Source organism: Ursus arctos, chromosome X, assembly GCF_023065955.2.
Source record: "Ursus arctos isolate Adak ecotype North America chromosome X, UrsArc2.0, whole genome shotgun sequence".
Lineage (NCBI taxonomy): Eukaryota > Metazoa > Chordata > Mammalia > Carnivora > Ursidae > Ursus > Ursus arctos.
Genome location: NC_079873.1, coordinates 118,895,935 through 118,921,660, shown reverse-complemented (window position 1 = coordinate 118,921,660; position 25,726 = coordinate 118,895,935). Strand labels below are relative to the sequence as shown.

General features: G+C 38.8%; 1 protein-coding gene across 4 annotated transcripts in view; it reads left to right on the top strand.

Moving 5' to 3' along the window:
- The first annotated feature begins 2,544 nt into the window (after positions 1–2,544).
- The window catches only part of PHF6 (PHD finger protein 6), a 44,712-nt gene continuing 21,530 nt past the window's right edge, over positions 2,545–25,726 (top strand). For 2 of the 4 annotated variants that reach the window (XM_048213583.2, XM_048213582.2), the window contains exons 1-4: positions 2,550–2,739; positions 6,691–6,874; positions 20,004–20,137; positions 20,424–20,467. In XM_048213583.2, the coding sequence (XP_048069540.1) occupies positions 6,737–6,874; positions 20,004–20,137; positions 20,424–20,467 (316 nt within the window). In that variant the 5' untranslated portion in view covers positions 2,550–2,739; positions 6,691–6,736. Of the gene's footprint in view, positions 2,740–6,690; positions 6,875–7,097; positions 7,200–20,003; positions 20,138–20,423; positions 20,468–25,726 lie in introns of all 4 variants that reach the window. The other 2 variants (XM_048213581.2, XM_026520621.4) reach the window with 2 other exon arrangements.

The following is a 25,726-nucleotide window of genomic DNA, read 5'->3' as shown; positions in this document are numbered from 1 at the left end:
TAACATAATATAATAAAAAAGCATTAAAAAAAAAAAAAAGAAAGAAATACCTGTTTTTCATCCTCATTAGACTGAGATTTCCTTGAAGGCAGGAGCTGTTTCTTCTTTTCAAATCTCCAGCATCTGCCATAGTACCTGGCATAAGAGAATATGTGTGCCTGCTGAAATGTGTGATTGGGAAGGGATCGGAGGTGGAGAACACAGTCTGGGAGTGAAGGCGGAAGAATCCTAAGTGTTTGAAGGCAAACGAGAGCAGGGAATAAGTAGAGAAGCAGTTCGTCTACAGTGTGGAAGAGACGTGATTAAAACCACAGCCTTAGCTTTAAAAAGCTGGAAGGACAATTCTTTCTGCATCTTGAAGTCACTTAGCTCAGATGGCCCAACTCTAAGTAAGTCAGAAAGTTAAGGCCTTTGCTGAGAATGCGGTACAGAAAGTGTGATCTAGAGCCTGAAGAAGGACTGGAAGAGTGTCGGTGAGAGTGTGCCGGTGGACCAGTAAGAGATAAAGCGATCCTGAGCTCTATCCTCAGGCATTGTTAATAGCGTGTTAACACAATCTGACTCCTTTCTGTAGCCCTTGAAGTAACAGGCTGCATCTATCAGTCATGCTAATGGAAACTGGCCAGCAGACCTGGGGCCTGAAACTCAGTAGGGTTGATGAGCTCTTCCTCTCTGGAACATTCCCAGCACTTCCTTTCCACCTCTTAAGGCATGTGCTGCAGACCATGTCCTATCATAGCTATTTGGTTTTTCCTTGTTAGACGGTAAATAGTTGAGGGCAAAGGCTGTGTCTTATTCACTGGTGTGTTTTACTTTCACATAGCGCTTTGTACGTAATAGGTGGAGGATGGCTGTACCAGGCACACACCTTTCTATGGCATTATCACACCATACCGTATTTGTTGGCTTCTTTGTCTCCCTTTTTAGACCATGAGCTTGAGGTTAGGGATTGAGTTGATCTGTGTCTCTTTTGTGTTTGGAATTTAGTAGTTTTGCAGATATTTATTGAATCAAATCTTTGAAATAAGTGTATAGATGAGAGAATGAATAAAAGATAGCAAAGACATACTGCACAGGCACTACATTTTGTCACTTTCACAATCATCAGTCTCATTCTGACACCAGTAGGTGTGTAAAGCTGGTGAAAATAATGCTGGGGGACCTGTTTTCAAATACTGTTAATGTTTGGAACACACATTCTGGATCTTATGTGAACTGCCAGCCTCTCCCTTTCACTGTAGAGGGCCTGAGTAAAAGGGCTAAGGGTCCCGTGCAGCTAAACGACTGCTTTGTCCAACCTTATTTGATACATGTTTATGTGGGATACAATGTTACATGAACATGGTCACTGTTTCCTTCAGGATTACAATTTAAGGTTGACATTGCAGGGAAAAATAAAAAGAATGATGAAACAAGGTAGTAACAGCATTGGATCGCAACAATGGAAATCCACCACGCCCCCCCCCCCCCCACACCTTTTACAGGAAAAATAGCTACATAGAGGGCATCTTTACATTTTCATTTGTTTGTTAGGGCTTGTTTTTTTTTTTTCTTTTTAAAGCCACTGTCTTTTAGTCTGTGAGCGTAGAAGAAAATAACAAAAGCCGACCCTTACATAGGGCATACTATGTACCCAAGTATTATTCTATGTGATTTACATGTATTAACTCATTTCTTTTAATAGCTCTATGAGACGGATACCATTGTGATCTCCATTTTAGACGTGCTGGAACTGAGGGATCGAGAGGTATTGCAACGTGCTCAAGGTCACAGAGCTAAAAGTCGGGGAGCTGGGATTCAAACCCAAGCAGTCAGGCTCCATGCATCAAAGAGGAAAGCGCTCGGTTAGCTGTCGCGTTTACCTGTGTTGAGTTACAAAGAAAATCGCGTATCTTTTTCTGATTATGATAATCTCCGCGTTTATAGAGGGCCTGTTATATGCCAGGGACGCTCATACACGCTTAACTTGCATTATCTCATTTCTTCTTCACAATAAACCCGTGAGATCCTATTTTTAATCCCCATCTTAAAGACAAAAAAAATTTCCAGGTACAGAGATGAAAATGATTTGCCCGAGGATTGAAATCCAGGCCGATTGACTCCACTACGAGCTTCTCAGTCTTTCCTGGCAGTAAAATGAGAGAACGGAGGACCTCAAAGGGATGCCACGAGAGTACAATGAAATAATGGATGTGAAAAGGCCTCAGTGAACAAGTGCAAGGGATCAGGCCTACCCACTTGAATCACTGTTGAAAACTGGCTACCCAGGGCCCCGGTCCAGTGGTTTCTAGTCCCAACCCTGCCCCTTCTCCGCCCGACCCTTAGCAATATCTTTGAATCTCTTTCTCTATCTCCCCGGATCCTGCCCCCAAACACTTGGCGGAGCGGCGGAGCGGAGAATAGAAGGTACGCGCGCGAGCAGGAGGCGGAGCTTGCCGCCCCGATCCGTACTGGGGGTGGCCTCTGCACATGCTCCGTGGCTCTGCGGCTTCAGTTGCCCGGCCGTGCAGCCAATCGGGGCCCGCGGCGCGCTCGAGACGTATTAACGCTATGTAGAGTCGTTGCGTGCGAGGGGGGCGACGTAAGGGCGCTCCGCGAGCCCGTCTCTCCTCGAATGAAAGGAAACAACCTCCGGCGACAGAGCCCCGCTCCCAGGCGCTGCCGGAGAACCGACACCGACTTCTTTCTCTTTCCCCTCATTGGCGCTTCTCCGCTGCCGTTCGCCTCTGGGCCCCGCCGGTGAGTCCCCACGGTAGCTTGGGGCCCCCCATTCTCTGCCCGGCGGGAGAAGACAAGGAGGATGGCGGTGGCCAGGCCGCCGCCCCTGCCCGTTGTTAAGGGGGACTCTTGGTGGTCTCGCTTTATTGTCAGGAACCCCAGAAGCGCCGCTCGTTGAAGGCGCTTGGCAAAGAGGCTGCTGAGAAAAGTGCTTTGGAGGAGCTAAGGGAGAGGTTAGGCTTAAACCTAGACTTCGGGGGAGGGGGCGCAGCATTTAGGGAAGAAAAAATACTAGGAATTTTTAGTCTTTGCCATCGCTTAGGACATATTTGGGAAGGAGGGAGACTCCCAGTTTGTGAAGCGTAAGAGGAAGAATGGTTAGGATGGCAAGAGGGTTAGCTTTACGGAATGAGGAAAAACTCCGGGGTGGGGGGAATTAGGGGCGAAACTGAGATCTGAAACGAAGACTGCTTGAGGGCGAACTCCTGGGGAAGGAGGGTTAAAGAAAGTGGTGGGATATCTTCCTGGATTCGGGAGGATTGGAAAAGGACGATTAGGGGACCCTGACTTGCCGACCGAAAGGACCTGCTAAAGTGTTTTAGAGGAAGATAGTTTTGCGAGTTTATCTAGCGCTTGATTAGAGGGAGGTCTTGGAGTCTAGTGTGTAGTGAGGAATAAATAACGGGGAGAGGATCCGGTACGTTATGTGTACCATCCTTTATTATATGGACGAACAGCACGGCATTCTTTTGAAATTTGTTCGTTTCGATATCCTGCGTGGAAGTTGAAAAATCCTTTATTTTTGAAAAACCTTTTCTTTTCATCGGCTTGCTACGTAATATCAGGTCTTATTCATACAGTTGAAATTCTTTCTTACCCTTGGGTTTGAAACAACTGGAAAATTCCTTCAGTTTCCTTTTGAATAACCGCAAAAAGCAGTGCGAAGAATGTAATAATATCGTGCAACCAAATTCAGGTGCCCTTCCGGTTCATCTCTTATTCGTTTATTTCTCTCTGCTGTAACTTTCCTGACAGAAATACTGCTTCTTTGGGGATCACGTTTATATATTCTGAACTGTATATTTCAGCTTGATTGCGTGCGGAATTGTTTGATCTTCCGGAACTGCAGTTTTTGTTTTGTTTTGTTTTTCTGTGAAAATGGTCTTTCAGATACCAGACATTGAATGAGCTCTCCACTTGGTTCTTGAATGCTCTCCTTGATGTTTCAGGTTATTTCTACCTTGGTGCTTTACAGCATCTTGTAAAATCAGGAACGCATTGATTGCTTCAGCCTAACTAATTGAGCTTTTATATTTTGCCAGACATTTAAATGATGTTTTTCACGCTGATACCTTTGCTTTTTAATTTCTGCTTTATAACATTATCCATACTGTTTTGTTTCTTTTAAGGAAAAGATTTCATTGTTGGGCGAAAGCATCAAAGTTTGATCTCTGCATGCGCTGGAAAACATTTTAGACTGAAATAAAAAGGCCATATAGCTGTGTGGATCATTATGAATCCCTTAATATTGGCCCTTGGAATGCCCTTATTCTCCCTAACTAGAGACCACAAATGAGACAGTATTAGATAAAAATCTGTATTTTTATGATAAAGACATTTTTGTTAGGAGTCATTGTTTCCATGATGTTCCCCACTTCATGTTTTACTAGGAGGCTGTAAAAAATTAGCAAGATATGCACAGATGCATTATTTGAATTTTAGTGGAAAAATCCATTTAGTCATTGTACATTGGGGAAAGTTTTTAATTGGTTTGGTGCACTTTTTTTGTGTTTCTGTTCACTTTACCAATTTAAACTGATTAAGACACTAGAGTATTTTTGAATGCAAAATAAAGCGCACCTTTTTTCTCTCTAGGATTTTTTGGGTCTTTGATATCTGGAAAAGGAAATTCTCAAAATTAAGAGGAGAAATGTACCTGTTTATAAATTCAAAGAGGCAGAATTCAGTGTGGGTAGAATTTGAGGGACACCATTTTCAGAATTAATTTCAAGAATAAAAAGTGCTTTTCTACTCGGGGACTTTTTAAAAATCTTAAACCGGTTTTATAGCGTATGCTAGGATTGTACAGAAATTACACATTAAAGATGTCTGTACACATTAGATTCATAATGTGCTATCCTTTGAACTGGCCAAGGATGACCGGGAGAAATGCTGAATACATTACAGTGGTTTCAGAGTGCCTACTATTCATTGCATAGTAGTAAAGAAAGCTAATTTAGAACTCACATAGCAAATTTTGGTGCTATTTGTGAATTTTGGTGTTTTGCATGGTTAATTCTAAAGATTTTGGCAGCTATATTCTTGATAAAGCAACTGAACACATATTTGCCTGTACAAATGCAAACACACTTCCCCTTTTGTTTCTTTTGTTTCTCTGTTATGTCCTTTTTTCTTTAATCCTAAAAGTATTTGCTGCCTGTTTTCAATCAGTTTCATGGTTTATAGCCAGTGCTATGAATGCGGTACTGTTGTAAAGTATCCGATGCCATTTGGAAGACTGAGGTATTTAAAATTGTAGATAGCATTAAGAGTTTGTTAAACCCATCAACGGAGAGACTGCCAAGGCCTTTGAAGTTTTGTTTTTTAAGAAAACAAAACAAAACAAAAACAACCCTAGGTATAAATTGATAAAAAGACCTGTTTCTTTGTGGCTTCACCTTTAATTTTAATTCCGTGTCTGCATTTTTATATCTTAAAACCCTGAATGGTTTGCAGCTACCACCTTGCTGGCATCCAGCTGCTACTGTTCTTGCTGGGGAGTAAGTGCTTCTCAGAATGATACAATGTAGTGTTAGTGCGTCCAGTTTTCAATACAGGATTATGAAAATATTCAAGTATGTAGAAAAACGGGAAGAATTTCAGTAAATTTTAAGACAAAAACTGTAGATTAATTATTGATTGTGATGTGTGTTGTACCAAGCTGGATCGTCAGCTGCTTAGTTTGGTTCTTTGGGAAAACGACAGAAGTCACACCACTGATTTTACACTTGTTTAGATTCTTAAGAATCCATGTTGAGATTGATGATCTAAATCTGAAACCTTCTGTGTTAGAGCTTCTCTTCCCTTTTTTTGTTTGACTCCGCTACCTATAATTATAATTTGGCTAGATTTAAGGGTCATTCAGGGAAATTTTCCTTCCTTTTATACAGTATTGCTAATTTAATGTGAAAGTTCCTACATTTAAAACACCACTGTCAGTTTGTAACTTTAATTTGATAAGCAGGCTCCTGGAGTAAGCCTCAGAGTCAGATAATATAGTTTTTTAAAATAAATAATTGGTTCCTAAAGTATGCTTTTTTGAATAGACTGTTACAAGCTTAATTTTTTCTTTAAAAAGGAATACAACAGCAAAAATTTGTTAAAGATGTATACGTGATTTTTTTTAAAAGTTAAAAATAATGCAGATTTTGAAAATAGGTGTTCCAGAGTCACAGTTAAGTGCATTCATTTGCCTTTTGTTGGTTTATCAATATGTGAACTTTAAGGAATTGTGCGATTGTAGAATTCTGTTCATTCTGGATATTGTGTCCTTCCCTAAGAAGTTTCTACTCTGCTCTTAGATACGTAATTCTTGGTCTCCTTGAAGAGGCATGCATCTAGCTATACATGAAAAATATTTTATATTAATTATGTCAGCAGATGGTTGTTTTAGTATCACACATTTTACATTTTTTATCGATCCACACAGAAATCGTTTTAATTATTTCACATATCCCCCAATTTGGGAGCAGTTTGATTTTCCTGAATTATTTTATTACCTTGTCTTTATGCATAGTTCATATTTTTCATTTCAGAGGCATTGTAGGTTTTAATATGAATTTGTCTATACTAAATAGCCATTTAAAAATGCATACGTTAAAACTTAGGTTAAATATTAAACAACTTACATGACTGTGCAAACGGGTATTAAAGTGAAATTAACCATTTTGTTGCCCTTCTTATTCTCTGTAGCATTTCTTGAGGCTTAAAGTGGCATTCTAAAAGCAATTTAAAAATCATGTCAAGCTCAGTTGAACAGAAAAAAGGGCCTACAAGACAGCGCAAATGTGGCTTTTGTAAGTCAAATAGAGACAAGGAATGTGGACAGTTACTAATATCTGAAAACCAGAAGGTGGCAGCACACCATAAGTGCATGGTAAGTACAGGCTGGCAACCGAGACACCTGAAACCCTGAGAATCCTGACAGTGAATACTCCTGAATACGAAAAAACTCAGTTAAATTTTTAAAAGAGATGGTTTCTCCCTAATGCTATGCCGTTTTTACTAGAAAATTTCCTTGTAAAGTTAACATCTTATTCACTGTTTCACTGCAATTTCTTTAAATGTGAACCTTAATTTTTTTTAAATGTAATTTATAGCTCTTTTCATCTGCTTTGGTATCATCACACTCTGATAACGAAAGTCTTGGTGGATTTTCTATTGAAGATGTCCAAAAGGAAATTAAAAGAGGCACGAAGCTGGTAAGTTGGTATTTCTGCCTCTTGAGAATAAAACTTATTTTAAGCTCATTAAGGAGGAAATTGCTTAGTTTACAGTATATTGCATTATTAACATTATGATTTTAAATTGCAGTATTTTTTTTTTCCCCGAACCAGAATTCCAAGGTTGGGCTTAACTTATTTACCACTCAACAAAAAAGGAGTGAATCAATATTTATATTATTCAATTTTTTTTCCTTTTCAAAAAGAATCAAAATCTTCTTGGAGGCTGTGTTGACTCAGAAAACAAGCAGTTTGCTTAATTTGAATATATCATGTGTCGAAGTCTTCATTCAAGTGAATTTTCATAATTCAGATGTCTTTTCATCTTCGTAAAGTGATTGTGGTCATCATAAGTGAAGATGACAGGAAAATGTTAGCACTTGCTGTATTTTACTATGGTTCAGCTATATAACACAGCATTTATAACTTAGTATCACTTTTGATGGATCTTACTGTTTGTCTGAAGCTCTGCTACACTGAATGATCCTGTAATTGTCTTCTCCCAGTAACCAGGTTGGCAGGATACTATATGTTGTTCTTTTGGAAAAGTAACATTTCAGTTGGTATTTATGATCCGTTATGGTTTACATTGAAACAACTTCTCTTCATTTGGTTATTATTTTTCTCCTTTGAACCCTCTGTTGAAATTTTATCTGCCAACGTGCCTTCAGTAGCTTCACTATTAAGTGCTCCATTATTTTAAAGATGGGTTTGGCAGAACGTATATCCATGTTCTTAGGCACTGGATAATCTCCTATTTCACAAACAATCTGGTGAGCAGAACTAGGAACTCTCATTTCGATGATCAGGAATAATCTGTTTTTTAGAAATTATCAGTCTTGCAGTGTTAGGGAAAAAAAGCAATATGAAGCAGTTCAAGGATTTGAGACTTGCTTTAGGATAAATAGTCTTAAAACCCTAGAATCAGTATTGGCACAAATGGGACTTCAGAGGTCAGACAGTTTTTGTGGTAGTGAGACCTTAACTGAAAGTATTTATCTTCCCCCACCCCCAAAACTGTAGTAGTAATAGAATGCTTCGTTTTTTTAGTGTGATTTTTATTTGGTGGTTTCAGATTTCTTCATGTTTTTATGGCTTGCTGATTTTCGAGAACCAGAGCAGTATGTTTTTATTTCCTAGTCCTTAAAAATAAATTCAGATGTAAAGAAAGAATACTATTTACCTGAAAGTGGTTGTACTGTCAACCTTATTACCCTGTTATTTATTCCTTGGCATTGTGACTATGCCTGGAAAATGCTTCTACATCCTGACTTGTTAGCATTTTTGTCACTTGCGTGGCTGCTCTGGTCAGAACGGGAGCAGCTTTGGTCTCTAATGTTACTTATTATTAACAAATGCAGGGCCTAGTTTTACAGGAAGCGGCCGTGTACAGGCGGCAGCGTTGCTAAATCCAGCGGAGATTTCGTTTCCTTGGACTTGTTTGTGAGGAGAGCATCAGAACTTTGTACGAGCTTCACTAATATAAATAGTTTTGATTAATTTTTAATGGTATGGTGTAGGGAGTTAATTTTTTCCCAAGTGTAGTGAGTTATAAAGAATTGAATTTGTCCCTTGGTCTAGGGAGTGGAAGAACATTGGAGGTTAAGACCACAAGCTGTAGTAAGGAGCAGACTTGGATGTGAATCCTAGCTCTGTCACTGACTAGCTGGATGGCCCTGTGCAAGTTATCTCCTTCTCGGCGCCGCTAAAAGGAGATAGTGACAGGACTTGTCTCACAGAGATATTGTGAGAATTAAAAGAGAGACTGTACAGGACTTAGCATGGTGCCTAGCACGTGGTTAGGACTTGATAAATGGTAGCTACCATTGTAGTTATTGTTTAGAAATAAGAGTGTGCTGCTAATGTCATTGTAGGCTAATGAAAAGCATGCTGGGCTGAGAAAGTTATAAGGCTTGTTTTTTTGTTTGTTTTTTTTTTAAATAACTCGCCGCTGACACATTGCATAACTTTAGACAGGTTGTTAACTTGTCTTTTCGCCACTAAACTGATAATGCTGTATCACTGCTTACTAAACAGCGATGCTCCGTGGCTAAAAAGTTCTATAAAAGATAGAAAGAGTTACCTTAGGAGAGGTGTTTACAAAGCTGTTTTGAGGCTGTGGGCATCTAGTAGTAAGGGATAGGGTTAAAAGGAAAGAACTCTTGAGCCTGGTACATAGTTTTGCCTCTTTTCCTTCTCCCAACTGTCAGAATTTAAATAAGTTACATAGGGGATAGGGCTAGAGTAGCATTCGTATGTTTAACTTTGATTTCTAGGTGAAAAGTAGGTCATGAATACCTGTGGACCAGTAGTGCTGGTCCCTGGGTGCTTTCAAGTCAGGTTCCAGCCTATACCTGGTGTTGGCTTAAGATAGGTGCTCACTCGCCCCAAAGAAAAATAAAGAGAAAAGAGGCTGGGGCTTGTAGTGAAAGTGTTTAGGTGACCAGCTGGGTCAGAGTCTTGAGAGAGTGGGAGGTCACAGAACAGGAGGTACAGGTGTGTGGTTTCTGTGTTCTTACTGCCACGGGCGGTTTTCCAAGGTTTTCATGTCAGTCATGAAGATCGGGGGAGGAAAGCTATTCTGTATGAGCAAATTCATCTCTTTTGCGTTACCTTTGGGCACCAGGGTGGACCAGGAAGAATTTGCCAAAGTACTAAGGATGTTATCATTTGAGTCTTTGTTTTTGCATTTAAGACAGATACATATTTTTCCAGAATGGTTTCCAGTTCCTTTTGCAGCCATATGGTGACACCACATCTGTACCATCTACTCTTAATTCTCCAGCCATCTAGCCAAGAAATGCAAATTTCCAAGTAAAATTATATGAATCATCGTCACCGCTTTCATCTTCTTTAAGGCGATACTTGAGAGGAGTACATTTGAAGAACATACTCTTTCTGGATGAAGCGAGGTGGTGAAACCATTCAGAGTATCTACATGGGATAGTTTCTGTTGGGATTGGTAACTGTGTCCGATGTATCACTCTGAGAACAGGAGTTCAGAAGGCCATTTAGTTCACCTCCCTCACCCCCTATGCAAGATTGCTGCCAAGCCATCCAACATAAGATTTTCATCTCTGCTATTCTTAAATATGTCCAGAGGTTGCGATTTTACCCAAGCAACTTGAATCATGGCCATAATTATATGACACTCTTCAGAATTGAGAAATTCATCCTTTATAATTTAATTATCTCACTTAATTTAAGCCATTTATTCTAGGTCTCTCTCCTTCCATTGAAGGAAGTATTTGGGTTTTTTCTTTTATTAAAACTGGAAAATCTTTCATATACTTGATGAGTATCCTCAGGTCACTCCTAAACTTTCCCCTTTCGAACTAAATTTTACTCACATGTCTATAAAGAAATCCTCTGAACATTTTTCCTGTTTTTTTTTTCCAATAGTAGAAATAGCTAACATTTATTGAACACTTAATATGTGGGCAAAGTACTTTAAATACATGATTCTTTATAATCCTGACAATCATAATGTGAGGCGGGAGGTATTAATTCTCCCTTTAGGGATGAGGAAGCTGAGGCCCGGAGAAGTAACCTAAGGTCCTATTACTAGTAAGTGGTAGAGCTGCCATTTGACTTTAGGGCCAGTGAGCTCCACAGCTAGAACTCTTAATCACCCCCCAGTTACACTGGACTGCCTTTTAAGCTACCCGACCCCAAATCAGAGTTTAAAAAATAATTATTAGAGCTTAGTAGTTTTTTAACAAATATAGAAATACTACTGGATATAGGACATAATCAGACTCCTTTTAATATATATTAACAGCATTGTTAGTTTGTAGGGCAAGAATCTTATAAACGTACTAGGTAAGAATATTCTGATTCTCTGCTACCCTCAAGATTTTTTTTGTGGCCTCTAAAAATGGAAAGACCAATTTTACATGGTTCCAGTGGAGTGCTTGGCACCCTAGAGAAATGGGGTATCTGATTTTGAGAGTTTATGATCTAAATATCGGGAATGCCATGAATCGGCATATATGACAGTTTATAGATACACCTTTTCATTCTGTGTGGGAGGAGTTTTGCCTATTTAGGTAAGTAAGACTGCTTCCTAGAAACGGTAAAGTTTAAAAAAAAAAAAAGGGAGGGGGGAATGAGTCCAGGAAATAGGTTAACTACCAGAATGGGTCATTGAGACTGGCAGTAATGGATTCAAGTTGAGTAAGGTGGGATAATGGCAGGGTCTTTAAACCTTAGGCAGGAACTTCACCTTGGATAGGAGGGGATGGGGACAGGCAAAGCAGGAGTTTTCAGGAGAAAAGGGATATACAGTAGTCACTGCAGAGAATGAAATATAATCATGGCAATACATTTGTCTGCTGTACATAGATGTCCTGCAAGGGCATCTTAAAACTCAACCTGTCTAAACCATTCTTCATCATCTTCCCTACCCTGAACCCTGATTCTCTTTCTGAATCCTTTACCTTCAAGTCTTCCTTCTTACGCATCTGTCACATTGGTTCTCCTTCTGGGATGTCTCTGCTGTCTTTTCTTTCGTGATGCTACCCTGTACCCAATCTTCTTCCCAGCCTTCCAACATATTGCTGCTAATTACTGGATCTCTACTTCCCTGACTTTGAACCTTCACTGATGCCTTTGTGTATACAAAATCATACCCAGAGGCCTCAGCCTTCCCTTCAGAAGTCATAATCCACCTTTTCCATTCTTGATGTCATTCTCTCTCCTCTTGGCTTCCCAAACATCCTCTGTTTGTCCCCACTGCTGTGCACGTACTGACCTTATTCATCCTAGCTGCTTCCTAGCTGCCTCTCAGTTCTGTTTTGAGGTCAGCTCAAACTTCACACCTCTGTCATAGAGTTTAACATGCTATGTGTCGTATTTGTTACATGTGTGCAAGCCTTTCTTCCCCACTATATTCTGGTCTCTGGGAGGGTAGAGACTCTTCCCTTGGCCTAGTGTAGGATTATGGGGATAATGCATGAAGACACTTAGCACAGTACTTGATGTCTCATTTGTGCTCAGTAGCGTTCTAATAAATAGGTGGGCACTCATTAATTGTTGGGTTTGAAGGAGAGAAGAGCTTCCGTTGGATAATAGTGTGAAACCTTAATAATGGGTTGGGTGTAAATTGGCCAGGGAAGTACTGGTAGACCATAAAATTCCTCTTTTTGGTTCATCAGTGCTCTAGTGTGGTTTGCAGCTCTAGCGGTTTGAAAAGGAAGGAGAGAAACCTAGTGGGAAAAACCCGGTTGGTTATTTGTTAGGATGGTGGAGAGCTGTGTATGCCTCACCTAGAGGGTTTGCGTGTTTCTTCAACATTCCCTGGCCCTGTATGGTGTTATTTTTGTTATTTCCTTAGGCATGATATTTGTCAAGCCCTCCCCCTAGAATCTAGAATTCATCTCTGTGTCCATTTATCAGTTTCTTAATTTAGTGCCTACTTTGTACCAAGCACAAGGCAAGACCCTTGGGTGGATGCCACCTTGAATACATACAGTTTAGCCTTAGGGGTATGTAGAGAATGCCACAGGAGAACTGGGGTAGAGGACCCTCAGTAATTCTATTTGAGAAGTCAGGAGGCTTCATAGAAAGTGACGTTCGAAATGTGTTCCAGTGGGAAAGTGATGCCGTAGAAGTCAGAGGGGGAAGAGTTTCAAGGAGGAGGAAGTGGGCAAAAGTATTAGGTAAGTATTAAATGCCAGTGCTATTTAAAGTAGAGTGAATGGCTCATTTAGCATTCAGTAAGGGCAAAATGGAGTGCCTACAGTGCATAGAATGCTACGACTGGTTACTGCATACAGAGAAGCAGAAGATACCAGGTGATCGATCAGGGCTGCTACTAAATCCTTAGATCCGTGGTCCTTAACCAACTATGAAATCTGAAGGGGGGTGGGCAGGGGATTGTGGGTGTGTATCTTTTGAAAAAGTTTCCCAAATGATTTTTTTAAGATTTTATTTATTTATTTGAGAGAGAGTGCGAGAGTGAGAGATAGAGCACGGGGGGGGGGGGGCAGAGGGAGAGGGAGAAGCAGACTCTCTGCTGAGCAGGGAGCCCGGGACCCTGACATGACCTGAGCCAAGGGCAGATGCTTAACCAACTGAGTCACCCAGGTGCCCTCCCACCCCCAAATGATTTTGATGAACACTCTTGGTTATGGACCATTGCCTTAGGAGAGGGGTCGGCAAACTTTGTGTCCAGGGCCAGATTATAAATATTTAAGGATTTGCCAGCAATATTGTCTCAGTTGCAGCCACAAGACAATACACAAAGAAATGAGGGTGTTTGTGTTCCAATAAAACTTTATTTACAGAAATGGCTGGCGGGCTGGATTGGACTTGCAGGACCCTTGCCATAGGGTATTTTTGTGGAAAAACAGGTAAATGCTTCCTGCAGATTTGTTCACTGGCCTCATTGTCATCTGTGTAACTAGGTGTAAATCCATCATGAGTGTATTCGTCTAAATGTGTGGGGTTTTTTTTTTTTATAAAAGATTATGTCATGCAGATTAATTTTAATGTGTGCAAATATTTTACCTGTTATTTATATTAAAATGAATTTTGCTTTACTTTGGAGGTGATTAAGGAGAATGAATGTAAGGCGAAAAAGAAACTTCAAGTCCAATGATGGAGAAAATCAGGTCTTTGACTATTACTGAATAAATTAATTTTTTTTCCTTTGCCTTCCTTAAATACTTCTTTTTGGAATTGGGAATTGGGAATACTGTAAATTTATGTCATTATGTAACTAGTTCTCATTTATTTGCGCTAATGGAGGAGAACCCAAACCAGGAATGTAAAATAATCTATGTCTGGTTCGTGGGGATGTCTTGGTACTTACTTGAGCGTGGATGTGTATTTGACGTTCTTCACTGATAAGGATAGCAGGCAGCCTGTCTAGAGTTCAGAGTACCCTCAGCCTGAAAGACCTACACCTGAGAACAGCCTGAACCAATCGATCTGAGCTCAGAGAAACTCTGAATGTTTTCAGATTAAAAAAACACAACCCTTCAAAAGCTACAATAAGACCATTGAAATTGCTCATCAGTGGTGACTCATGAAGTATGAGTATGGAGTATGTGATATTCAGAGCAAGGTCAGGGGACTAGGTTAAGTAAGAACTTGACAGGCTTACTTAGTTCATGGCCCTCCGGTTCTGAAAAGATTTCTGAACTGATTTGCTCATTAACCACTTAGATTTAGTCTGTTACTCTAGTAAACACAAGTACTTTTCAGTGGCCCTGCTTTTTAGAAGCACTTGGAATTTAAGGTCCTAACCTATCAGGTGTGTTCTTTTCTGATAACTTTGGTGGCTTTCAGATGTCATTTTTGCTGTCTACCTTTCCATTTAGAACCAATTATTATATAAAGTTTATTGTTATTAATATATTGCAAAGTTTGTGTTTTTATAAGACCCTCTTCAAAATGCTGAACTGTTTTTTTTTAATTGGAGCTCTAGCATAAACCAGAAACAGTCCTGAGTTCATGTTCCACCCTACCATGCAGTGGTATTCTTTTTAGGAATTTTAAAAAAGATTTTATTTATTTATTTGAGAGAGAGAGCACAGAGGGAGAGGGAGGAGCAGACTCCCCCTGGATCATGTCGGGAGCCCGACATGGGGCACTATCCCAGGACCCCGAGATCATGACCTGATCTGAAGGCAGACGCTTAACTGCCTGAGCCACCCAGGCACCCCAAAGGAATTTTTTTTAAAAAGATTTATTTATTTATTTTTAGGTAGAGACAGAGAGTGAGTGAGAGCAGGAGGAGGGGCAGAGGGAGAGGGAGAGAATCTCAGGCAGACTCTGCACCGAGCATGGAGCCTGATGTGGGGCTCGATCCTAGGACCCTGAGATCATGACCTGGGCTGAGATCAAGAGTTGGTTGCTCGACTGACTGAGCCACCCAGACGCCTCTCTTTTTAGGAATTTTTAACTGGTAAATCAGACAGCTGTCACTTAACCAGATACTTCAGAGGTCACTCTGAGCCTTCTAACCGTATTGGATAGGTGAGGTATTCCTATTCCTATAAATAAAGCAATGAACCTGGAGTTCAGGAGCATTTTTTAGACAGCTCTGAAAACTTGCCCCAACTGCCTTGCCCTGCGTCCTGGTTTTTGCTGGAGGTAGTGTTGTCTGTTATTGAAAACAACAGACACCAGTGTAAGGTGAACAGCCCTCACTTTATGTTTGTCTCATGTCTCCTGTGCAGATATCCTAGGTACCCTGTTCCCAACTCGAGTGCTTTTGGCATGTTTTCTTTGCCTACAGACTCAGGAATATGGCCTCATTTTGGAACGTCTTTTGCATTCTCATAGGTTTATAGCCCTTTTCTTGGAGCGGATGTCTTGAGAGTAGTAACTATTTGGCTGTGAGGATTTATATCTATGCAGTGGTGGTCAGTCACCGATATGCATGGTCCATACACAGCAGTTAAGCTGGGCAGAGCTAAGTCCTAGCAAGCCCTTTGTCTCTTGGTTCCCTATGACTCTGTCTAGCCATCAGACTGCAGCCTTTCCCCCAAAAGCCATCCCTTTCTGCCTGTCCTAGAAGTTGGGAATCTCATTCTAGTTTTACTTTGTGTCTGTCTGTGCCCTTGGTTGAGTTTTCCCTGAGCTTCTCTACTGAGAAAGCAGTATTTCTCCTTTCATTCCTTAGGACTTCTTCCTTTCGCACACTGAATTTCAGCCCTGGCCTGGTTCGGTTGACTGAGGAGGTTCGTGCCAGCCTCTGGCTCCCGCAGGACTTTAGCTAAGTCAGAGTCCTTTCGGTTCCCTTCGTCCGCTCTCATGTGTGACGTAGTTCCTCTTTAATCTGTGGGTCAGCCCCTTGAGACTCGGCTTGTCGGGTACAGCTCAACGTTAACATAGGCTGGCTTCACAGATTTAGCATTTCGCTCATGTTAAAATATTGTGCATACATCCTAAATATATATAACTTTTAGCAAAAAAAAAAAAATTGAGGTTAGTATAGCTTCTAACCATACTATAACGATGACGTGCACACATCTGTAAGAGAGGATGGGGCCTTTTTTTCCAGTCTCCCCATTTCAGAAGAGGTGATCTGAGTTTTGAGGCTTCCTAGGTCTACTAAGTAGCAAACTGAAGAGAGGAGGAAAAGTAAAAGAAAAATCATTATCAACAGCAAGCTTTCACCTCTACTTGAAGAACTTGAAATCAGGGTATGAACAGGATAAGCTGACAGTTGACATTTATACTTCTGTTGGGGGCAGGAAATAAGCCCTCCACAGAATATTTGCTGTGTGTGACAGACATTTTTACAGGGGGAAGAGGTCCACCGTTAGTTCACCATGTTCCTGTCAGGTTAACCTGCATTTTCCCACCTTTGAAAGAGTCACGGGTCGTGCAAACTTGATGTGAAATGGCAGCTGACAGTCCTTCTGTGAGGAGCCCAGGAGGGAACGTGACAAATTTGAGGGCAAATGTTTTATGTAAAGAGAAATGCAGGATAACATTACCTGGGTCCAGCCAACTGCTGCCTTGCTGTGTTGGGGATCCCATTTTCCTACGACTCTACTTTCTTCAAGAGAGGCACCTATGTTTTATTTTCCATAACTTTTTTTTTTTTTAAGGAAAGTATACCAGCTACCTATCTGGTTCCCCAACTTTTTCTTTTTTTCTCTTTTGATTCTTAACCTTGTCTCCCACAGGGCTAATCTTTTCCTCCCAAATATTCTCACCTCTGCTCATTCTGTGCCCCTTCAACTGGATTGTTCTTCTCAGTTTTACCTTTCCAAATTCTAGATTAGACTGTTTAAGTGTGCAGACATGCTTGAAGATTATTATGTTAAATCTGCAGGTATTAGAAACACGAATTAGAAAAAATATACCGGAGGATATTAAAATCTTCAATAACAGTAAGCTTAAAGTCAGCACATTTATCGAGCACTACTTTGCAAAGCAGTGTCAGTCTTCCAAAAAACTCAGTCTAGAAACAATTGATGGATAAAATTTATACATTTATAAATATAATTAGCCATACAAGGAAGTAAAATGGTAAGAGCCAAAATGAATATTGTATCTTAAGTCCCACAGCAGTTCAGGGATAAAAGAATTATTTAGGGGTTGGGGTGTGTAGTGTAGTAGACTTCAAGGTAACAGTTATGTTGCCATTTTGTGTTCATAGGTATACAAGCATATTTAAATTGCATATTTAGTTTTATTATGGGTACTTCTTGCTATTTTGTTAGCATCCTGCCAGAATTTTATATGCAAGTGGGTATTTCAGCTTTTATATGAATGCTGCTTAAAATAGATCCAGTAAATTCTAATTGAGAAAAATTCCTACTGCTAACCTTAAAAAGAATTTTCCACTCTTTGAAACCCATTTTTATTGGAATCTCTTCTTCTTTTCTTCCTTGAGGAGCTGACAAAAGTGAGAATGAGCTTTTTCTCACTTAAAAATCTTATCTGTCCTAAATTGCTGTAGTTTACTCGTGACACTTTGGGCAGATTTAAATTGAGAACCAGCAAAGACAAATTTTGATCTATTTTGGACATTTGGTTTCCTTCTTATTCTCAAAAAACTGGTAGATGGCTATTAAAAGCATTTGCTAGCATATTGCCCCCAAAATAATTTTTTGTAGAAAAATCAGAAAATACAGGAAATTATAAAGAAAACCAACCACCTAGTGACAGCCCCTCAGCATTTTGCTATATATACTTCCCCCCCTTTTTCAAAGAATTTATGTTACAAACATAATTGTGATCATAATTAACATAGTTTTGTATCCTGCTTTATTCTTCATTTAGTATTATACATAAAAATCTTCCCATGCCATTAAGTTTTCTTTGGAGAGTGGCTATGGAGTATTTCTACATATGGGTGTGCTATAATTCAAAGATAAAAATTGTTCAGTTGTTTTCCATGAGTGGTTTTACATTTTGGACTACTGTAAATAATTCTGTAATGAAGGTGATAAGTATATAAATCATTTGAATCTCATTTTTTTAAACTAGATTAATAGAAGTAAAGTTAGCAGATCAGGAAATCAGAACTTTAAAAAAGCTCTTTGATAAATAAGGCAAGCTGCTATCCAGAGTATAGTGATTTACAGCAGGATATGAGAGTGCCCACCTCACTGTGTTTTTGCCAGTGTTGAGCCAAGTACAGTATTTTTAACAGTTCCTCCCCGCCTTTCATTTTTGCTTGCTAATTGAAGTCAACAGTTTTTTTTCAAAATGTACCTGTGCAAACCCATTTTTGATGAAATTTCAAGATGAACTACTTGCAGTAGAGTTCTTAATGAGGTGGGGTAATGTTCGACTTGTTACGATAAAAGAAAACAGGTTGTAAAATAGTATGTACAGAATTACATAGAAAAATACTTGCACATAAACATTGTAACATACTGTAAGTGCATCTCCACTTGGTAAGCTTATGAGTTGTTTTTTTTTTTTAATTTCCTTTTTGCCCTTGTGTTTTCCAGAATTTCTATAATAAGTGTGTTTTTTGATGAAAGAATTTGCTAAAATGAGAAAACTTCATAATTAAGCTGTATACAAATGCTGTACCTTCTCAAGAATTTATAAGCCACCCAAAAGTATTTAACAGCTTTTCCTGCTTATTTGGCACAGTATTTCTTTTTACAGTAATACTTTGAAGTTTCTGTATGTAAGGAAATGGAGTATTTCTCTAGTATTTTAATAATGGGCACTGGCCCTCGTGTTTTCTGGGATGTACCTGTACTGAGAATGTTTCTGACTCAGGACTATTTTTTAAATGACAGTTTGAATGAGAGGTTGAGTGTTTGACTTGCTTGGAGAAGTGTAAGGAATTTTATTGGAATTTAGATTAGCTTCTCAGTATACCCAAATTGCTTAGGGTCCAAGTAATCTAAAAGTTAGGATAGTAAGTGTTCTTTATGTTAAAATTAATAGAGGAATGAGAACAGTTCCGAATGAGGTATCTAGCAACCAAGAAACAGTTTTTAAGATTTACCTTACAGTGAATTTATTTTGGCATGGTATTTATAGCTTAGGAGTGTAGCCTTGTTAAAAGTCCACTCAGTACCGTTATGTTAATCAAATCCACTAACAGCCATTGTTATGTGCTTTTTTAAAAGAGCTTTTTCCTAAATTGAGAGCATGAGCTAGTTAAACAATAGGAATTATCTAATAAAGTCAGAAGGTAAATTACATTAAAATATGTTTAAAGTCTGTTCTTTTATCTGTTTGCCTGAATTCATAATGCAAGAGGTAAGTAACATAGATTAAATTAAAATAGATGAGCATATTTTCACAATCAACTTGACATTACAAGATATTTTTTTAGAGCTTGAGATATTTAAAAATCTACTTAATTTTTTTAATCCTTTTTCCCTCACTTGAAATTGATTTTACCAAGTTCCCCAGTAGAATGTGAGGTTTTTTTTTCCCCCAAAGATTTTCATTAAGTGGAAATGTGAAGGAAACATTTTTTCTGGTATGAGACATTTTCCGCAGTTACCCATTTCCAGGAAAATCTGGATTGTGAAAAGGTCTAAGTTATATACAACTTACATTCCTGATTTGCAGCATTTCAGATTTTCTCTTGACCACAGTGAAACAGTAGACATTAATAATAGTCCTTTAATTTTGTCAGCGTTTAATCTGGGGGAAAAATACCCCTAGTAGAATTTTATTCAAATTATTTCTAGGTGAGAAAACCAGAAAAATAGCATTATTAGTTACAAAACTTTTCAATAACCAATTTGTTTTCCTTGACAGAGATTGATATGCCTCTAACCTGACATCACGGCCTTAGCAAAATTGCACACTAATAATAATTATTTTATTGTTTTGCTGTAGATGTGTTCTTTGTGCCATTGTCCTGGAGCAACAATTGGTTGTGATGTGAAAACATGTCACAGGACATACCACTACCACTGTGCATTGCATGACAAAGCTCAAATACGAGAGAAACCTTCACAAGGAATTTACATGTAATTATTTAACTTCTCTTTAAGTTTTTTTTTTTTTTTTTTTTTTAGCAGTCATACTTTCTTTAGGCTTTTGTAAAAGTTTTTCCCATTTCAAAGCATTTCATCATCATTGTAAAGGGTGTCTTTGGTAAGGAATTTAATGGTCAGAGAAATGGCATAGGACGTTTAATAAGATTTTTGGAATCCAGCTTGTGAATGGGGTGAAGTGTACTGCTCGTTTTCTTAATTTGAAAAACGAGTTTAGTTTGTTTACTTGATAATTTTTGATTTCTTCATTTTTTTATAGGGTTTATTGCCGAAAACACAAGAAAACCGCACATAACTCTGAAGGTACGTCATGCAGCCACTTTTCAGTATCCAGAAGAAATTTGAGTGAATTCTGCTATACTAATTTTTGCCGTAAGATGTATCTCAATATTGAACACATTTCAAAGAATTAAGAAAAGTGTTAGGATAAACTAATGTACATAGTGAAAAAGATGTGGATTTTTGAGAAAATTTTTACCCCTGAAGTACTTGTAAGGAGTACGTTGAGAATATATTTTATGTTTAGGAAAAAACGATGCTAGTGATTTTGGATTGCTGTGTTCATGTAAGTGTTAGTAGATTGTAAAGGTAATAATTGGGATCCTTGCTACCGTCAGATGAACTAGAGACTCTGGTACGTTTTGTGATCACCAGGCTTCCTGTTAAATTTTCATATTGTACTTTTTTGAAAATACAGACATGTTCATAAGAAGTAATCAATTTTAAAATAGTTAACTTTTAAAATTACTTTATAGTTTGTTTCTCCTTAAATTTATATAAAACAAAGTTAGGGGTATTTCTATATAGTTAGCCAAGTTATCCTTGGTCTTTAAAAGGGATGGGAACGTTCTTAAATTGAATCCTGACTTCCTTCACACCTTAGCAAACAGATGCTTTTGCTACTTTCACTAGCAATATAGACAGGCTTAGATTTAATCTGAGATTGTTCCGTCCTTCCATTTAAATTAGACATTTTTAGTTTTTGTTAGCCTCTGAGAACGTGTTGCTTAGAATTAGAATGCTTGGAGCCTGTTCATTTAGGAAGTGGTTTCCTGTGTCAAGATTTACCTAATTATCAGTGTTAGCATATTAAAGTTTGGGACCCTTTTTGATATTTTAGATCGTGGCTACATCCTCCACTTTGGGATTCTGGATTAGTTCCAGTACTTTAGTGTAGTGCTGGTTAAATATATAATCTTCAGGAAAAAAAAATGTCTTTAAACAGATTGGATAAAAAATAAGAACAGAACATTTTAGAGGTGATAAAGTGCAACTGAGAAACCTTTACAGTGTTTTCCTTGTTTTTTTTTTCCTCGTTTAGTTCTAGAATTCAATTGACAAACCTTGTTCAAAGGTTAAGAGAAAGCTTGCTCACTATCATAACTTCAGATTTTAAGAGTCTGTTTGATTCTCTTTAAGATTGTAGGGACCAGATGTGTATGGTAAACCAAGGGTTGAGAGTTAGGCTCTGATGAGTACAAGTATAGGATACACTGGGGCAGGATAGTTGAGCGGGGCTGCAGTCATTGATGGAGCCTGCTTCCCTTTTATTCCCTAGATTTCTGAAGCTGATAGTACCATCTAGTGGTAGAGGAAAGTCACTGCAGACGGCTTAAAGGAAAATAATTTTGACCATCCTTTTGCTTTGAGAAACTTAGAGAAAGATCTAAATTAATACTTTTCAAGATGACCGTTTTTTAATGTAACTGGCGGGATTCCTACAATTCAAATTCACGATACAATTGTTTTGAATTTTGGGTTCAGTGTATACTTTCGTAGCACGTTGGGACCCCTTGTATTATCAATGTATACACGGTGTGTTTATACTCATTGTGTAGAACTTGAAGCATAATTTTGCAACTTAGAGGCATTTCAGAGTTTGTGTTTATTGAATCTTGGCTTTTATCACTTTTATCTAGCTGTAATTTACTTGATATTGAGGGCTTGGTCAGAAACAGAACTTGCAATTATTTCATTGTTCTAATGGGAAACCTGTGTTCTACTTTACAATTACAATTTACGGTTGGGGTTTATGGGATTGTATTTCGGGGACTACCTTTGAGAATTGTAGCACGGTAGTTTGTGCAGCAAAGAGGAATTGATACCTGTGGCAGTGTCTTGATCATTTGCCATCGGTGGCTCAATAACCTAGTTTGCTAATACTTGAAATGACAAATACTCCATAATTCAGACTGTTCATGTTAGTTTGATGGAATATGAACTGTGCTTTGAAATACTAAATTTGAGAATCTCTTTACTGTCTCCATAGTTTTGCCTTTTCATGAGTGTCATATACTGGGAATCGCACCGTAGGTAGCCTTTTCAGACTGGCTTCTTTCCCTTATTGGCCTTATGTTGGAGGGCAGCGGATTAGTTGATATGTAGATGCTTATGAGAAAGGATCTGATAGGCAAGAAGAGATGGAAGGTCCAGGAAGGAGGGAGATTCAGTGCACAAACAGAAGAATTGCCCTGTGATAGGAGAACATTTCCATTGTAATAGGAGAGAAGGAAGAGGAGGGGTGGTTCCTAACTGGTCTGTTTTCTCTGTGAAGGAGAATGTAGGGTGAGGCATGAGGGTTGGAAATTGAGGGAGAGAGGAGAAAGTTTCAAAGAATAGTTGTGAAGACTAGGAGAGGAAACTTGCCCAGAGAAATGTAAGGTTTCCAGACTGGATAGAGGGTTGTTAGCCATTAATTAATATAGCGATACTCTCAGGTTGTGTGACATCCTCCAGCAATTCAGGATCCTGTGTGTAGCACAGAGTAGGGGGTTAGTTGGTTAGTTCAGAATTGGGATTTTGCCAAGTGGGTTCAACAAAGAAGTAAAGGTAAAAGGGAGTTTAGGATATTTGCAAGGCAAAAATCTAAGATAGGGAAGTGAAGGCAGGGGAAAAAAAAAGAAAGAGGAAGGAATTAATAGACTGGGGGTCCTGATAAAGTTGAAGATCAATGAGAGTGAACGTACTTGGGAAAGCAATCATTTTGTGGTTCCCAAAGTGTGTGTGATTTATAGTGATTTCAGAGGTTAGAACCATTTTTAGGTGATTGTAAAGGTGTCTGGGTGTGATTATAGGAATTGGGTAGTTAATGGAGGACACCATTGAAGGTCAAGGAACTTGCTTGGATCGTCCCGTGGGCGGTTGAAGTCACCCAGGATGCAGCAGGGGCTAGGAAGGAGAAAAGAGCTGTAAGCTGTGTGCTAAAGAAAATCTGACGCATGGGTACAATGACTGGGAGTTGGTAATCGTTAGGAAGACAGAAAGGAGGAAGGTAGCATAGTCGGTGTACCAGCAAAATTGTCACATCTGGGAGTTGGTTAGAAGTGCCTAATCTCAGGCCACACCACTGACCTACTAAATAGCCATCACCACTTTAACAAGATCCGAGGTGGTTCGTTTGCACGTTAAAGTTTGAGAAGCAGTGGTTTAGCTGAATGACATGGACCTCAGGTGCAGGGCTTTTTACAAGGGGATACAGAACTAATGGTTCAACAAGGCTGCCCAGTAGAACTTACCGTGACGGTGGACGTGTTCTGTATTTGCACCATCCAGTATGGTAGCCACAAGCCACATGTGGTTGTCGAGCACTTAAAATGGTGTAGTACCCTCCTAGTCTTAATAGGAATTTATCATTAAAAATGGACAGGAAAAGCCAGAATTAAATCCTGCATCTTACATGTTTCCCCCCGACTTTGGCCTATGTGTTTAGATGATAGGTATATTTACCTTTTTTTTTAAAGCAATATTTAAAAAATGTCAAACATTAGCAATAGCATATAGGTCTAGCTTGTAACTGCTGCTAGTTTCTGAATTGTAGAAGTACTTGAACATGACAGCTTGTCATCAGTAGATGTTTGAGTACCTACAAGGAACTGTGATTACGTCTTGTGGTTCTTCTAAAATCCTTTTCATTAAGAGGTTAAAGCTTTTCACTTTAATAATTTATATGGAGCAAAGTCATCTGTGATGAGATAGAAAGCACTAGAATAGATGCTGAGTGTTAGCTGTTTGCAGCAAGAATGTGTAGATTGTTGTGATCACAAACATAACCTCAGCTCAGTTTGGGTTCTTAACATCGTAAGCAGGTGAAACTTGTGGCTTATTATTTTTGTTAAACTACTCAATACAGAATGTTGTGCATGGGATGGGCGCTCAAGAGATGTTTGTATTCTCTTTTCTTTGGCTTGAAATAAAGCATGGTATTTAATGCATCACTTACTTTTGGGTGACCTTTCTGTCTCCTGTGACTTCTCTTGTACTGGGCGTTAGTAGAGCAAGATGAATTAATAAAACAGGGTTTTGGGGGTTGGGGGAAGACATCATTTAGTGACAGATACGTGACCAACTGATTAAAATACAGTGGTGGCACGTGGAAGTACTTAGAGATAAAGGGGCATCATGTTTGCATCTTAAACCCTTCAGAAAATAGTATGTGAATGAATGGAGAATGAATGATAAAGCAGATGTGTTAAGTTGTTAACATTTGGGTGAACAGTGTATGGGAATTGTTTCAATTTTTATAAGTCTGAATTTACTGAAAAATAGCTTAGTGATAAGTGCCACAATTACTTACAGTGACCATAAAAGATAGTGTAAAGGACTCTTTTGTGCCTAACTTTGGAAGAGCTCATCTTTAACAGATAGTTTGGAAACTTTTATATTGTCAAATCATATAACTCAATTTGTGTTTCAAGAACTAGAGTCATCATAGTTACATTAGAAGTATGTTGTAAGTGTGTTGTCATCTATGTAGATTCAAAGCCTTTGCCGGCTTGAATATTCCTTAGTATTTTCTTCCTCTGTTTTCTCTGGAATGTGCTGCACCTTCCAATCTTCATTACTTACATCAAATGGAAGTTTAGGGAGATTTTACTATGATATCAATGTCTTTAAAAGCCTTTTAAGTTTTATAGCATTGAATAGATTTATGAAGTACTGGAAAGACAGTTTTGTACACTGGTTGAATATGGACTCTGAAATCAGATCTATATTTGAATCTTAGCTCTGCCCCTTACTAGTCACATGGTTTTAGGCAAGTGATTTAGTATCTCTTGGAGCCTTAGAAACTGCATTCGTAAAATGGGGATTAAAAAAAACCCCTACCTCATAGAATTATTGTAAGGATTAAATGAAATAATATGCGAAGGGCCTTAGCAATGTTCCTGGGACATAGTTAAGTGCTCAGTAAATACTATATTCGTGTGCTCGTCCTTGAAAGATAATAGAATTTAAATTGTATTTGGGATTTAACTTGGAAAATTTTAGTAATGAATTCACACTGTGCCCTCTGCTAGAACTGGCTCCATATTTTTTCTTTGATTCACCAGATTTATTGAGTACGCATGTGCCAAGTGCTGTGCTAGGCACTATTTACGCTCACCTTTCATTTAGCATACTTTACAAACTCATTGTCGGAAGTTTCAGACATACACAAAAGTATGTTTGGAAAAAAGCCACATCACCTAGCTTTAGCAGGCATCTGTCGTGGTCAGTCTTGTTTCGTCTGCACCCCTCACCTACTTCCTCCGTCTGGATTATTGTGAATGAAATTCCAGACCTATT